The sequence below is a fragment of the Trachemys scripta genome, chromosome 7 (genome assembly GCF_013100865.1).
Source record: "Trachemys scripta elegans isolate TJP31775 chromosome 7, CAS_Tse_1.0, whole genome shotgun sequence".
Lineage (NCBI taxonomy): Eukaryota > Metazoa > Chordata > Testudines > Emydidae > Trachemys > Trachemys scripta.
The window spans coordinates 83985649-84002153 of record NC_048304.1 but is presented as its reverse complement, the minus strand read 5'-3'; the positions used below and the strand labels follow the sequence as shown (position 1 = coordinate 84002153).

Here is a 16505-nt window from a genome sequence, read left to right as displayed (position 1 = left end):
GAGTGGAGGAGGAAGAGTAAAAAAACATTAGCATAAGCCAGGAATGGTCCCATATCTAATCAAACTAGCCCTTGTTACTTGCTAATCGGTACATTGTTACTGTTTAACATTGATATGGTGGCAGCATGTAGAAACCAACCATTGTGCTAGGCCTGTATAAACATATAGTAAATGACAATCCCTGCCCAAAAGAACATTACTCAAACAATCCAAATTATTGTATGACCAGCAATGTTGCTAATTTTCTCTATTACTGACACCACCTTAGCTGTTGATTTTATTTATTTTTAAATACCCACTAATGTGCATTTTAAAGTCTGTTTGTGGACAGTCACATACTCTACCATTGGCCACTGCAAAGGGAAGGGAAGAGACCCCATTAATTCAAAGGGCTGCCGTTCATTCTAAACCAAAATTGGAACAGTATTTCAGCCAGCGTCAATCAGTGTGGCTCCATTGCCTTCAGCGAGGCTATGCCAACGTACAGCAGCTCAGGAACTGGCCCAATATGTTTCTGAAGTCCAACTGGCAACTTGCAACCTAAGTGGGCTTCCTGCTCTCTTGCATTCTAAAGCCATGTGTTTGTGCTCCCAAGTGTAATCAGGTTGGTATGTGTTATTGAGAAGCACTGTGACACTGAAACAGAACACAGCATGCTTCCTTTGTGTGCAGCTGATTAACTGAGGAAGCTAATCTGTCCATATTGCATCCTCACCAAGGTCTCTTGCTGGGTTTTGTCCTGGGGGTAAAGGAGAAGAGGGACATTAGCAAGGAAGGGAGACACCATTTCAGGGAAGTCCATTACAGGTATCTCATTGGACTGCAGTGGCTTCTGAATCTTCAGAGCGTCCTCATGAGTCTCCATGGATTTGCACAAGGTGATGGCACGGCATACTACGTCAGGGTTGGACTAAAAAGAACAAAGGAAGGCCAAGTCATTGATCAGTACTAATCAAAGTTAGCCTTGCACCTTGGGGGAGGAGATAGATACAAATAAAAAGCAGCACCCATCCCTGCTACTTAGTCAGAGCAGCAAAAATCTAAGTGAACAAAGCAACAGTTGCTAAGATACCCAGCAAGGAAATTGTTTACAGAATGGAAAGGTTTATTTTCCCCTAGCAATCCTCACGCCCCACTTGTGTACACTGGAACCTGTTTCATTATTCCATTGTAGTCCTGGTGCAGTCCTATACAGCCCCCTGGCTTTCTTCTGTATAAAAAGTGACAACTAGAAGATATGCAGCCAGCCAAGCTAAGTGCTTTAAAGATGAATGGAAATGAAATTTTAAACACCATACAATGGGAAAAGGCTGGTGCAGGCATCAAATTGTTGTGCAGAAATAAACACTGGAGACAGAGGGAAAATTAAGTTAAAGACTTTTCACCACTAGACCCTGAGTCAGGACATCTGGTCTCTGTGTTGCTCTTGCAGTGGGCTGATAGAAATATGTTAAGTATTTTCTATGAAAAATTTTTAACCAAAAAATTGATTTCGTCTGAAATTTTACTAAATTTTCTGGTGGCTTTTTTTTAACTAAACAAAATAGATTTTTTTTGTTTCAGGGGTTTTTGTTTGGGGCTTTTTGTGGCGGGGCAGGCTGGAAAATAAAAACAAATAAAATTTTCAAATTGAAATTAAAGTAAATGAACATTTTTGTTTCACTGGAGAAAAAAAACTAAAGATGTCAAAGGAATCAGAAATGTCCTTTTCCTACAAAAGGGCATTTTTCATCACAAAACTTATTGACCAGCTGTAAAGATAAGTGACCTCACTAACACAAAGAAAACCTGCAAAGAGGGAAAGGAGGCATTTGTGCCCCTTTTTGTTTCATTATGATGTATGAAGAGGCCTGGGAAGTTTGTTTTTTTAATATTAGAAATGCTGGTGTTGTCTACCCTGGAAGTCTCCATGGTAGCTGGAGAACATAGTGACATCACAAGTACCGAGGACATGAAACCTGACTAACTGAGAGGGGGAGTTTCTTTAGACTGTTAAAAAACTTAAATGACTGAGAAGCACTTTGAGAAGGAAGTTTGGAAAATTCAACACCCCTCTTACCCTCCAGCTAAGGTCCAAGAAAGTTCTACATCTACATTCCTGAGACCTCCAATATGACTCTGCAAAATCAGAGAAGGCCTTGACACTCCTGATATTTCTAGTGTTAAAAACAAGCAGAAGTTATTTTGTTTTGTAAAAATCTTTTCAGAACCTCTGTATACATCTTAAGAAGCCAAAAATGGAGCAAACCTATGTTTTATTTTCCTTTGGAGGTCACTTTTAAGGCTCCATTCCTTAAGTAATTTAGGTTTTAATGGTGTCATCAATTGCTGCAGGTCAAATAGGATCCTGAATTCAAATCTTAGCAGGTAAGTGAAGAATTTGTTTATCAGCTATCTAAAGTTTTTGGTTTTTTATTACAGAAATTAATGTATTGGACTGGAATCTGCTTATATGCTCTCTCAGAAGCCTATTACCGTATTATTTATTATTATTGTCCTAAAAGGGACAAAAAATGCAGAAAGTCAACCTAGTAGTTTTACACCATAAATCTGTACCATTGTTTTTCCCCCAACCAATTACCAATACTTGTTTGCTCAGCTCTACGATCATTATCATGCCAGTGTCCACCATCTTCTTGCACTTGACTGACCAGTCCTGGAAAGGAAGGTACTGGCATGACTTCTCCAAGAAAGCACGGATCCTTTCCTAGGAGACAAGAGAAGAGGGGAGTGTTATGGGCTGTGTTCACATACACCATGGCAAAAAGCTTTGTACGTTCTTCACATTCTTAGGAGAGACTATAGAAAATCTGGGCAAATTCTTAAGCTCCACACTGGGGGAAGACAGACTTTCAGCAGAACTGGAGCATGGATGGATGAAATATGTTTATTTCTCCAATCTCAAATTTAAAAACAGACAATCCCAGATCTTCTGGTGCCGGAGTTGGCACCTACTACACTGTGGTAAGAGGAAGATTTCTTGCAAGACCTGTCACTATAAGAAAGAATTTCTATAGGTTTAAAGGCTTCATATGAAGCAAGCTCTCTAGCTTATAAAATACAATCCAGGAGATCCACTATCTGTTCTCTTTGTTTCATAGACACCCAAATTCCAACTAGAGATAAGAAAGGAGGCTAAAAAAAGCTGACTAGATGGATGGACTGCTGACCAGATAGAATGGCACTTGCATCAAAGGGAAAGAGGGGAGAGTGACACATAGCTGCTCCAAAATCCCCTTGTCACATCACACACCAGATCTTTGTGGCTTCTTCAGAGACTGCACAGTAACCCACCATCCTACCCAAAGCTAAATGAGTGCTCCAAGAGGATAAGGGAAGAAAGCACAAACATTCAAACAACAGTGTTTTACAGCAAGTCAGTGGCATATCAGGGGTAAGTAAGCCCTCTAAATTCCCAATGGGAGAGACAGGGAAAGGGACCCCCTTTGCTAGAGATGCTGAAGCCCAAACCCCCTCCCTGTATCCCATGATTCTCACCTTACACCAATTCCCTTTTTAGGCACCTTTCCTCTGCAGTGTAACCATTTGCACTGCCAGAGACAGCACAATGTAAAGGGGCCTTTACGTACATGACACTCTTGACCAACATCTGCATGGAAATTCCTGACTAGCAGGTAGGTAATAATAGGGTTAATCTACTTCCAACCCCCAAGTCATTCTCAGGTTTTGTGACCATCCTGATCATACACCAGACAGAAGATCTTACAGTGCTTTCCTTTTCCTCCCTCTGTGAAACTCAGGTAACAAAAAACACTCATGATATTCTTCCCCTTCCTTGCCCCTCCCTGGGTCACCACTATAGTTGTAAAGGCATCTAGTGCCCAAAGCCAAAAAGGTTGCTGGGTTCTTCAAGCTACTTACATCTGTGCGATTGTCCTGCAAGATCTTCCCAAGCATTGATACCACCACTTTACACATATGGCAAGGGATGCTTTTCTGAGGATAGAAAAGAGAAAAGAGTTACTTGAGAGGGACCTGCATGTTGGTATATAAATGAAAAATTTCCTTTCCCTTTCTTGTCTTTGTATCATATAGTGAGGGAGGAAACTAGTTTCACATAAACCCAAGTTTCAACCTCTGCTCCCCCAATTTCTAAAAAAAAAACCCTATTCCCCTGAAATCTCACATGCCCCATCTCATCCCAGGATAGAATTTTTCTGGGAAGGTTTGTTATGTAGGTTTTTGAGGAGAGGGGGGCAGAAAAGGAGTTTTAAAGCTACCATGCTTTCAAAAATTCCTGTTATCATTTAATCCAAGAAAGTTTTCTTAACATCTTTTTGTCCTCCCATCTCCAAACTCATGTTTACTTTGCCTGTTAGTGGGGTCTTTGGAGTAGGGGTCCAGTTGGGGGAATGACAAGAACTGGTTTTATCTCCATACAGAGATGAATGTTATACAACATGAACATTTGTAAATATAAAACCCTTTACAGTACACTGACCTGCTGCTGGCAGAGGTGGAAAGGCATAGGTGGGCATGGAGAGAGGTGTAAATAAGAAGGGGCAGGCGATTGGGTGGGGTAAAGAGATGGAGGCACCGAGAGGGGAGATTGGGGACTGGAGATAGAAGGGGTGGCACGTGGAGCCATGCTTCTCGGTCTCAGATGGGGTGTGGGCAGGGAAGAGGAGCTTCATGGAGAGGGGACAGAAGACTGAAAAGGGGGGAAATATAAAGGGGTATAAGGTACCTGGTGATGGGGCTAGGAGAGGGAGCATGAGACAGAGGCAGAAAACAAGTGGCATGGAGTGAGCCTAGGTGACTGCAGGAGACAAAGATGGAGTCTAACCCCGTTAAACACTTTGAATTCCTAGACATTTTAGATATAGAAAACTTCAAGCACTTAAGTTTTACAGAATGAATAACAGACTCCCCGTCTCATCTGCCATCCCCATGCCCCCAGCTTTCTACCACTCCCAGACCCCACCCAGGTGTCACCACCCCTCCTCCACATGACTTGCCTGGACTAGCTAACACCTGCAAGGGGGAGCCCAGCTCTGACGGGCCTTGTGAAATCTGTCAGAACAGGGATCCTGCCTGCAGACTTTATACACCAACCTAGCTTGCACTTCTGGTAATACAAAAAACCCCAACAACCCACAGAGAAACTCTGAATCAAAAAGGCTCATTATTTAAAAACAGCACAGGACAAAAGTGCACCTCAAAAGAAGCATGCTAACCCTCCAAAACGGTATCAGACTTCCTTTACTAAAGTCCTACACCTTCACAAAATACAGCCCAATATGTTAACAAGTCTAGCAATGACCAGGTAAGGCCTCCAGCCAGCGCTAACTGCTTCTATGGGAGAGTTTGGGGGTTTTAGTGCATTTCCCATTTAGGAAGGAGGTGGAAAAGAAACTGTCTCTTGGCCTGACTGACTGGTGTGCAATGTGACATTCAGCATGGAAAGAGGAAGGAGGGAATTAAACACAAGGTTCGGATGAGTCATAATGTTATAGAAAAGCAGATTTTCCCCACACCAGGCTGAGGGAAGAGAACAACTGGTGTGGGAGGGTCATCACTCTTTGCAAACCAGTTTTTATAGTTCAAAGTGACCTTTACACTTGTTGCCTGTTTCCCCACACTTAGCCAGATGGTGTCCCCCTTCTCTTTAACCAACTGATGTACACAGGGCCCAATTCCCAATTACACCAAGGCCTCTCGACACTACTCTAGCGGCAGAAAGAGACTTTAAAGGAGACTGACAGACAGGGGGTCCCTACTGACATAGAACTGGTCTAACGACTCTTTGCCAGCCCTGCTCCCAGCCCCCAGTATAGGGGAACTTTGGGGGCATGTCAGTGCAGGCCGGGGACATGACTGGAGTGTACTGCTTTTCAGCTAAACTTTGGGAGGCAGAGAAAAGGAGCCATGGGAAGCAGAGTGTAACTTAGAGCAGCCCCAAGGCTAACTCTAGCTTACACCAGAGACTGAGCAGTGCCCTGAACATCCCCACAATATGGAGGACATACAGGTAGCTTAAAAGACACCTTAACCATCCACCCTGTTCCTGCCCCAAGTGCAAGGATGTGGCAACTGAGAATCAGACCCTCACTCATTATGTGCACAGAAGCCAATACATTTTATTGACCATAGCAAGTTGCAGTTTTTCAGTACACACAGTGATAATTGTGTAGTTAGAGAGATCTAGGCTAGTCCAACAATTATCTTCAGTTTCTACAGAAAAGTTCCATACATGGGAACTCTTGGGAAAATGCATAGGCATCTGTACATACAAGCTTTTTATTTTTATTGGAAGGCCTGTAAATTCTCCAGCATACGTTTTACAGTGGCCTAATGTGATCTCTGGAATTATGCATTGTTTTGAACAGGTGAGAGAGTTACATGTTCATTCCTATAAACGTCAAAGAAATAGGGCTGTCTGTTAGATTGGTGGCAGCCTGTCGTAGAAAGGGTATGAACCATGCAGAGCAAAGCGACTGAAAGAGAGAAGTCAGCCAGTCACTCTCTCCCTTTAGTTCATTCACATTGTGCAGTCCTATTGGTATCAAAGAAAGACGTGATACAAAATTTTTGGAGGACACAAACTGTTACAGAAAAGTGCAATTCAGATGTCAGCTCATTCCTGTAAGTAGGGCCTGAACTGCATGTGGGAATACAAGGGCTCTGACAGAAGAGAACAAGCCTGTTCAGACTACACACTCACCACAGGAAGCTTGTTCCAAACAGTCTGCTGGCAGTGCTCCACAGCCCCACACCGCAAAGCCGTCTGCAAATCCTGACACCAGTTCTCAGGCCCCTCCGTGCACTCTTTCTGCCAGGAGAGGGGGCTCGCCACAGCTGCCAATGAGAGAGAGAGTCCATTTTCAAACTGCACAATTCAGAGGATATTCAACCTTTGAAGAAGAGTTACCACACACTGTCCCATATGGAGGCCTTGCCCATATGTCTCCATTCTAAGACATTTGTATTACATTTTATCCTGAGGTGTTAGACAGCAGTGTAGGCCAATTCAGCATGTCTGGATGTAGGCTGCCCCACGTAGCTCTGTAGGTCCTATTAAGCCCCAAGCCTCAAACACTGATTTGTTTCCTTCTCCAATTGCTAGATTAAATTATACCTCCAGCACACAAGAAACGCCTGGCTCTAATATGCTAAAAACCATGTAAGGCATCAACGAGATAAATTAGGTGAACTTTAGGAAGAGGATTCCAGAAACGTAAGCCCCAAAATTCCTCCATTAGATCTCAGTCTCCCAGGACTCCCTGCCACTGCCTTCCTTCACACAAAGGATGCCTTGAAAAGGAAGAATATTAAAGACTTTTCACTATTATTGAAGGGCTAACATTCCTGGCTGGTATGCATTTCAGCACTGAACTAGCTAACTAGAGTACTAGTACTAGAGTAACTTCAGGGAAGTTTCCCTGATATTTTCCTGTGCAATGTATCATTTTCTCATAAGGAGGGAATGAAACCAATGCAGGCTAGTTCATTTCAGGACAAAGAGTGCACATTGCATGTGGATAGCATCTGAACAGCAGCGTGGGAAACTCAGCCATTGTATAAGATACAAGCTTGAGCACTTGCCTTCAGAAACTGCTCTTTAACCTCTTTAGGGTTTATCCAAAGCCCATTAGCAACCAAACCCTACCAGACAGGACTTCCACTCCCTCAGGCTGACTTGAAATCAAGTTTTGCAGTGGGAAGCAGTTCAGGACTGTGGATAAGTGGATTAGCAGGAAGTTTCACATGAGTGATGAGCAATGAAACTGTGAAAAAAAATTCATTTAAATAGGCATCTTTAAGCTTCAGGGTGATCATTCTCTCGGAGCTCTTGGTTCAGACTTTCTGCAGACTCAGGAAGACATAACCAGAACAAAGGCCTCATTTACTGTTGTAAGATGTTTCCCCTGTACACAGAACATTAAACTCTGAGTCCAACTGGCTAAGGAAAACCCACACTTTGATGCCTCAAACCTACTTTTTACCTTCCCTTCTAGTTGAAAAACCCACCTCCTCTCACTCACAATTAGCACCTTAATGTGTTATTCACAAAAGGCTAGTGAGGAATGTTTATTAACAATTGGCCCCTTTAGGGTGTGTCTCATTAAGTCCGCTGAAGAATTACCAACCCAGTTTTAACACAAATACCAAAAGCGTGTGCCAAATGCTGTGGTGAGATCTCTGGGTCCTACGCACTCTGCTGCAGCACATTGGAAATTCTATTAAAGTTTCATTTTAAAAATGAGTTTTTTAATTAATTACATAAATAATGAGATCCAGGCCACGCTCCCTGAGTTATTCATTTGATTGCATCCGGCATACTTTATGCTCTCCAGACATTTTTGTATTGGCAACCTATAACTGCATTACAGAAGTTGTTGGGGAGAGACAGGAGATTTCTGCAGCTAGGTAGAGGACAGAACAGTTGGAGCTTTTTGCAGCCAAGACGCAGTGGGAAGCAGTTCAGGACAGTGGAATACGCATGTAAACTGGAAGTTTCGGATAAGTGATCAGCAGTGAAACCGTGAACAATTTTTCATTTAAATAGTCGCCTTTAAGCTTCGGGGTGATCACCTTCTCAGAGCTCTTGGTTCAGACTTTCTGCCAACACAGGAAGACATCACTGCATCCAGTTTTGCAAATTTTTACCTTAATCTCACTGTGCCTCAGGTCCCAATCTGTAAAATGAGAATAACAACTCCTAGCTCGCAGGAGCGTTGTGAAGATAAATCTATTAATGTTTATAAAGTATTCATATACAATGGTGATCAAACACCACAGAAAAGCCCATGAAGAAATTAGTAATTACATATTCAGTGTATACTGTGGATGGTGTCCAGTAAGTAACACATGGGGCCATTCATTGAATGAAGATAAAAGAAAATATTGAACTACCTCATTCTCTGAGCACTGAATGAGGCAGGGCTCCTGTAGAGAAAAATACTATATGATCATGAAGACTCTCTTATAAAGCATTACGGAAGGGGGCAGAACTAAGGTTATGTAGGCAACCACAAATCTGGCAATTCCTAACTTGAGTGATTGCCTTTCCAACCTTAAAAATGTTTTTTTAATATACTTTATTTGTATGGAACATGTGCATAGAACCATGTAAATGTTCAGTAGATGAGCTGTACTAAGTTGGTAGCATAGGCTTTGATCTAAAAGACTCCTGCCAAAGGCAAAGAACAGGAACTGGAAAATCAGAAGTTACAGGAAATTGGGGAATTTAAGACTCTCCCATACTCCAAGGAGAGGAGGTGATGGAGGACAGAAGACACCTCCCATCCTGCCTCTTGGCTCTTCTGTGGTGGTATTATAAATAATTGTCAAATAAACTACTCAGTTAACTTGATCCTCCTCTTAGTCACATCTTGTTTTCCCTGGCCCTCTCAACATTCAGGACCTGTTTTAATATTACAACTCAACCTACGCTGTTGGCTAAGAACAGGAAGTAAGTCCAGAATATACAAAGTGAGGTTTGCTAAAGCCAGAGTGGGACTGGCACATAGCAAATTTCATGTTAAACACAACAGTGACAACAAGTCAAGGAGAAAATTCCACTTGACCCAAATATATGCTAGAGCTCAATTACCAGGGTTTGGTCCACATCGCAACTTCCTTGCGGAAAGCAAAGAGGGTTAGAGCTATTGACACATTACTGAGCCCTGACACAAGCAGTAATTCATACAGGTGAGTTCTAGATGAGCTAGGTATTATTATTATTACAGCTACTACCCCTGCTTTTATTAGATATAATGGGAGGGACAGAATTGTGAGTTTATTCCAAAATGGAGGGTATGATAAGCTATAATTCTTCCAGGCTAGAGTGAATGACAGTCGAGTTATTGTTTTATTCCTTTATTTTAGGAGTGCAGGACAATGACTCAAATCCTTAGGTACCAGATTTTGTAGGTATCTAATGGAGAGTCTTCTTGACCTACTAAGGTACAACCGAATTTGCTCCAACCCCTCAGACAGAGACAAACACCTACAAGATCTTTATCAAGCATTCTTAAAACTACAATACCCACCTGGGGAAGTGAGGAAACAGATTGACAGAGCAAGACGGGTACCCAGAAATCACCTACTACAGGACAGGCCCAACAAGGACAATAACAGAACACCACTGGCCATCACATACAACCCCCAGCTAAAACCTCTCCAGCGCATTATCCACGATGTACAACCTATCCTGGAAAATGATCCCTCACTCTCACAGACCTTGGGAGGCAGGCCAGTCCTCGCTTACAGACAACCCCCCAACCTGAAGCAAATACTCACCAGCACCTACACACCACACCACAGAAACACCAACCCAGGAATCAATCCCTATAGCAAACCTCGTTGCCTACTCTGTCCCCATATCTACTCTGGCGACACCATCAGAGGACCCAACCACATCAGCCACACCATCAAGGGCTCATTCACCTGCACATCTACTAATGTGATATATGCCATCATGTGCCAGCAATGCCCCTCTGCCATGTACATTGGCCAAACCGGACAGTCCCTCCGCAAAAGAAGAAATGGACACAAATCGGACATCAGGAATGGTAACATACAAAAGCCAGTAAGTGAACACTTCAATCTCCCTGGTCATTCTATTACAGATTTAAAGTCACTATCATTGAACAAAAAAACTTCAGAAACAGACTTCAAAGAGAAACAACAGAACTAAAATTCATTTGCAAATTTAACACCATTAATCTGGGCTTGAATAGGGACTGGGAGTGGCTGGCTCATTACAGAAGCAGCTTTTCCTCTCCTGGAATTGACGCCTCCTCATCTATTATTGGGAGTGGACTACATCCACCCTGATTGAATTGGCCCTGTCAACACTGGTTCTTCACTTGTGAAGTAACTCCCTGCTCTCCATGTGTCAGTATATAATGCCTGCATCTGTAACTTACACTCTATGCATCCGAAGAAGTGAGGTTTTTACCCACGAAAGCTTATGCCCAAATAAATCTGTTAGTCTTTAAGGTGCCACCGGACTCCTTGTTGTTTTTCTTGACCTACTGTGACAGTGGCTGTAGCATGAGTCTCTGTTCCCCAGATCAATCCAGGTATGGTAAACATACAAGATACCCCGTTGCACATCACTGAATAATCTGTTCAGAGGGCATTGCTGTCTAAAGCAAGATTAAGTAGACTGTGGAGAACCAAGTTAAAAATCCTGGCCCAACTGAAGTCAAGGGCAAAACTCCCAGTGACTTCAATGGGGCTAGAACGTCACACCAAATGTGCTGCTGGTTACTTCTGATTTAAGTCTCATGCTTGTACCAACTCCATCCTCTCTAGTTTGTCTGCCCAAGTACCAGTGATGTTTGCTTGTTAGCTTTCTATCTTAGAGACTGGATGCTGAATCTACTTTGAAAGCCAAAGGGAGTGTTAACATCTGCCTAGAAATAGCCCAATTCATTTAGGCCCAGTCAGAAAGTTAAATGCAAGTTGGGACAAAGACAAAAAATTAGGTACAGAAGGAAGATTTAGAGTGAAACTAAGAGGAAACAAACTGATATCACATGCCAACACAACCAGGTCCTGGGTACAGAGAACTATGGGAAGCAGATGGTGTTTAATATAGATAATGGGCATCAGTCACTGGTTCACCCCAATGGAATTGCTGCCAGTTTAGCACCATCCCTAGGGGATTCTTCTGTGTCCCACCAACATTCACATAAGACAGAAATTTAAAACATGGCGTGAAGTCCTGGCCCCACAGAAGTCAATGGGAATTTTGCCATTGACTTCATAGTGGCCAAAAATTGATTTAATTGGGGCCAGAATTTCACCCCTTGTATTTACTGTGTTAAACTCTGACAGGGTGCTCAGTGCTGTACAGAATGGGAAGGAGACAAAGACCCTGCCCTCAGAGTTTACAATCCAATGAGCACAGAAAAGGTACAGTGTGAAGAAAACATACTTCCCGCATGTAGCTTTAATTAAATCCACCCAATGTGCATTACTATCAGAGGCAGTGGAAAGTCAGGAGGCAAGTAGTAGGAATAAATAAATCCCACAATTTTAATGTCTGCAGCAATTTTTGCTTCTTTCCACAGAATCTGTTCTCATTTATTAAAATCTGATACTCCAGAGATCACCTTCCCAGTTTAAACCATTCCCTTGCTAACGTAGCCTACAAGAAAACCATATTGATCTACACAGCAGAAGGAAAAGCCTCTGTTCTACTCCCTACACTCAGCAGGTCCTTTGCCTCAATAAGGTGTCACCTCACAAGCCTAGTTAGGACCCTCACAATGTGCTATTGCATAGAACTTTAACGGCCTCCAGGTTCTTTTCCATACCCTGTGTGTTGCTCAACAGGAGGCATTCTTTGGTGACTCATTCCCCATAGTAAGCATTTCCTGTCACAATAGCAATGCTGGCAAAGAGATTACAGGCCTGCACATGTTTATGTCATTTGCCCCACCTTGGTTTTCCAATCTGCTGTGTAGCAATTGGAGTGAAGGCTGGGCACACAGCCAGCCCCTGCATCTTAACCCGAAGAAGACTCAGTGAAACTGGTACTGCTTCCCAGGTCTTCAGGAATGGACATGGCAGAGTCCAGAACCAAGGCTGGGCCTCACTCTTTACTGCCTGCTCAAGCTTCCGCTAACTGCTACATGTGCTGATCTGCTGTAGGGATTGCGTATGCCATTTTGAAAAGAGTGTCATGTAAGTAACCCTCATAAGGCCAAATTCATCCCTGATTTCATTCTACTGACTCTGATGGGCTTCTACTACGGATAAATTTGGCCCACAACATTTAACATTTAACCTGCCTCCTTAGTTATTCCACTGGTACCAGCAACATGAGCAACTGACACAGCCGCACCAATTGACTGAGAAGACGACTCAGAGCAGAGAGGTAACAGAGCGTTTGGAAAGTGGCTCCAGTACTCTTTGCAGAACCCAGGTCTTCACCTTGCCAGGAGAAGAGAGTCAGGAATTCAGATCAGAGCTAGTCCCAGGCTGTCTCCTTTGCTGCGATCTCTACAAAAGACTTGACAATGGTTAAGGCAGCCGACGTGCTGAGACCCCTGCCCATCATGCTGATCAGTAACGTCTCAGTGTTTTCTTTGGCTCCCCACATCTGCCTGGCTGTATCCACTCAGTGCCTCGTGTCTTATACTTAGTTGGCAAGCTCGCTGGGACAAGGACTATCTTTTTGCTCTGTGTTTGTGCATCGCCTAACACAATGATGCCCCAGTCACTGGCTGAGTCTCCTAGGTGCTACCGCATTACAAGTAAATAAATAGTAAGTATAGCTGTGTGCTAAATTCTGTCTGACAGCAAGGGGCAGAAGGCACTGAGCAAATGATTGTAAACCAAACTTTAAGAAGGTCATGTCACATTCCCAACCAAATCTCACCAGCCGGCTCTATTGTGATGGCCCATATGCATTTTTGTGATGCCAGGCTACTGTGAAGTCTAATGAAGCAGTAGTTGACCAAAGGTGCCAAAGACAAGAGACAGTTTTAGTTTACAGTGAAGTTTGAAAAAGATTTAAGTATGTTGTTCCCATGAGTGAAATATGAAAAAAAATCTTAAATAAACAAACTCCTGTGAAATGAACCTTTTCCCTGGAGCCTCTGTGGACCATTTCCATTGCTCCAGCAGAGTTCCTAGTAATTGTGACAACAGCGAAAGATGGCCAACACAGTGCATGGGGTGACAAGCTCCTTTTGTTCACGAGTTATTTGCTCAGTGAACTCCACCTTTTGCTGTTAGGGCAGAGGTGGGCAAACTACGGCTCGCGGGACCCTCTTGCCTGGCCCCTGAGCCCCGGGCCCGAGAGGCGAGCCCCCGGCCCCTCCCCTGCTGTCCTCCCTCCCCCGCAGCCTGGGCTCACTGTGCCGCTGGCGCGATGCTCTGGGCGGCGGGGCTACGATCTCCTGGAGCAGCGCAGCTGCAGAGCTGGGGCCTGACCCGGTGCTCTGCGCTGCACGGTGCGTGGCTGGTTGCAGTACCAAGCAGCGCAGGTACCTGTCCTGGTGCAGCCGCGCCACCAACCACTGGTGCTCCAGGGAGCACGGTAAGGGGGCAGGGGGCTGGATAGAGGGCAGGAGAGTTCGCCGTTGTGGTGGTCAGGGGGCGGAGAGGGATGGATAGGGGTCAGGGCAGTCAAAGGGCGGGGAACGGGGGATGAATGGGGGCAGGGGTCCCGGGGGCGAGGGCAGTCAGGAAGGAGAGGGGAGATTGGATGGGGTGGCGGAGGGCAGTCGGGGTGGGGATTCCAGGGGCAGTCAGGGGACAGGGAGAAGGAGTGGTTGGATGGGACAGGGGTCCCGTGGGGAGCAGTCAGGAAGGAGAGGGGTTGGATGGGGCGGCGGAGGAACAATTAGAGGCAGGGGGTGGTCAGGGAGAAGGGGTGGTTGAATGGGGCAGGGGTCCTGGGGGGCAGTCAGGAAGGGGGGGCTGGATGGGGCAGTTAGGAGCGGGGGTTCCAGGGTCGGTCAGGGGGGTGGATGGGGCAGGAGTCCCGGGGGGACTGTCAGGGGGTGAGAAGCAGGAGGGGTCAGATATGGGACGGGGGCTGAGCCACGCGTGGCTGTTTGGGGTGGCACAGCCCAGCACAGAAACCTGATGTGGCCCTCAGGCCAAAAAGCTTGCCCGCTCCTGTGTTAGGGGCTCAGCATACAACTCACAGCTGTCATTTCCCCACCAAGACATTATGGATCTCGCCTGTTGTGTACCATACACAGTGAACTGTCTATAACTAGACCAAAAGCTGCACAAGCCAGTGAGCCTGTTCACAAAGATCTCAGGGGATCAACTGTGCTGTGAACATAATACATTCCTCCGTGTAGAGCAACCAGCCTGTTCCTGGGAAACATTTACTCTCCTGAGACTTCAGTATCAAGTGGGCAATTGCCTATTACTGATGCCATCCCCATAAGCCCCTCAGAAAGAGGAGGCTCAGACCAACCAATAATTGGAAACAAAAATGCTGTGAAATAAAGACAATGTCCTTCCGTAGGTCTTGCTATTAAAGCATGCTGAAAGTAATGAATGCTGTAGAAATGGTATCGTAGGCTTCCATGTCTCTCCCATTAGCTTCCTTGTAAGATACATGCAATGTATAGTAAATATATATATATTCCTTCACCCCCCCCCCCCCCCCCCCGTTTGTCGGTCTTGCCAACTCACGCTGGGCTCTGAAAGGCAAGCTGGGTTCTTTTTCTCTCTCACATTTTATCTATCACCATTACTAAAAGGGTCTGCAGACCAAGCAATACCCTCAGTTATGCTTATGCAAACCTATTGCCTGCATTTGGTTTGCACAGGCCCTGTAACTGGAACTTAGTAAATAATTCTGTTGATGACACACAAAGAGGAGAAAGTCCAGATCACTCTGTATTAGGTGTGCTGATAGCAGATATGTTGAGTCAGATGGTTGTTTTTATATAGGCACTTTTCACAGTAAAGTGCCATTAACATTCTGCCATCACCTCCTCTCTCCCCCACAGTGTTGCCAGGAATTTGCCAGAAATGCCTGTTTGATTCATTTTAGGACCTGAGTTTCATTTACAGACACTGCCTGTAAATTCATCTCTTGCTCACTCCTATAAGTCTCCCTCAGTCTCTTCCTGAGGGAGCAGCAACCCCTTCCTTTTGTTTCTCTCTCCTGAATGCCCCTCTTCTCTTCCATGATCCCCCATGGCTCCCCTTCCATTCTTGTGATTTTCATTTGTGCCCTCCACTTGTCTCTCTGCTCCGTCACCTCTCAATCCGTTCTGCTTTTTGGATACTTCAAAGAGAAACCTACCAGTGACACGCATAAAGCAGAACAGGAGTGGGAGAGAGAAGAAGAAGAAGAAAATCTCAGCAGAGCTGCAAGAGTAATTCTGTAAATGAGGTGGGAGAGGACAGATGTACCGAGTTAGGTAACCTTCTGAGCAATAATATTTTAAGAGCACCTATATTTGCATTGCAGACCTGCCCTGGGACATGCAATAGGAATTTCAAGCCTTGCTCTAATTTTATTTGGTTCTCTTTAAAATGGCTGGTGTGCACCCAAGGGTTGCAGTCTGTGTAGTTCAAATAGTCCACCCAATTACTTTACACTCCACCACCAGGGCCATTAAATAATCTTCCAAGTAGCAGGTGCAACGTGTTTTAAAAGCCATCACCCAACACTATCCACAGGAGTAGGCAGACTGTCAGGGACTGCCTATCAGATGTTGCAACGCTGAACTAAACCCAGATGGATCTATCCAGGACAGGAGGGTGCAGATTGCAATTAATGGCTTCAGCAAGACTCACATGTATCAGCCCAGAGCTCTGACTGATACTGACATGCTATTACAAGAGAAAAACAGGTTTAGCAACAAGACTCCTTTGCTGTCCTAGATGGGAGCATACGCCCTGAGCTTTTAGAGTCAGCCACTGGTCTAGTTACAAAGAGGCTCCATACAAACATGGATTTAGCTGTAGTTGCCTAAGGGCTGCAAAGTGACAGAAACCCTCCGAAACAAATTTCTGACCACTACTTAAAGTTATAAGGATTTGGAAGT

The 16505-nt window shown here is 44.6% G+C and overlaps 1 protein-coding gene across 2 annotated transcripts in view; it reads right to left on the bottom strand.

Annotated features, from left to right (window-relative positions):
- Positions 1 to 16505, bottom strand: part of LOC117880967 (prosaposin-like) — a 43850-nt gene that overhangs the window by 13455 nt on the left and 13890 nt on the right. For both annotated transcript variants that reach the window (XM_034777617.1, XM_034777618.1), the window contains exons 2-5: positions 6686 to 6819; positions 3883 to 3957; positions 2582 to 2707; positions 716 to 910 (exon numbers count right to left, since the gene is read on the bottom strand). In XM_034777617.1, coding sequence (XP_034633508.1) covers positions 716 to 910; positions 2582 to 2707; positions 3883 to 3957; positions 6686 to 6819 — 530 coding nt within the window. The remainder of the gene's footprint in view (positions 1 to 715; positions 911 to 2581; positions 2708 to 3882; positions 3958 to 6685; positions 6820 to 16505) is intronic.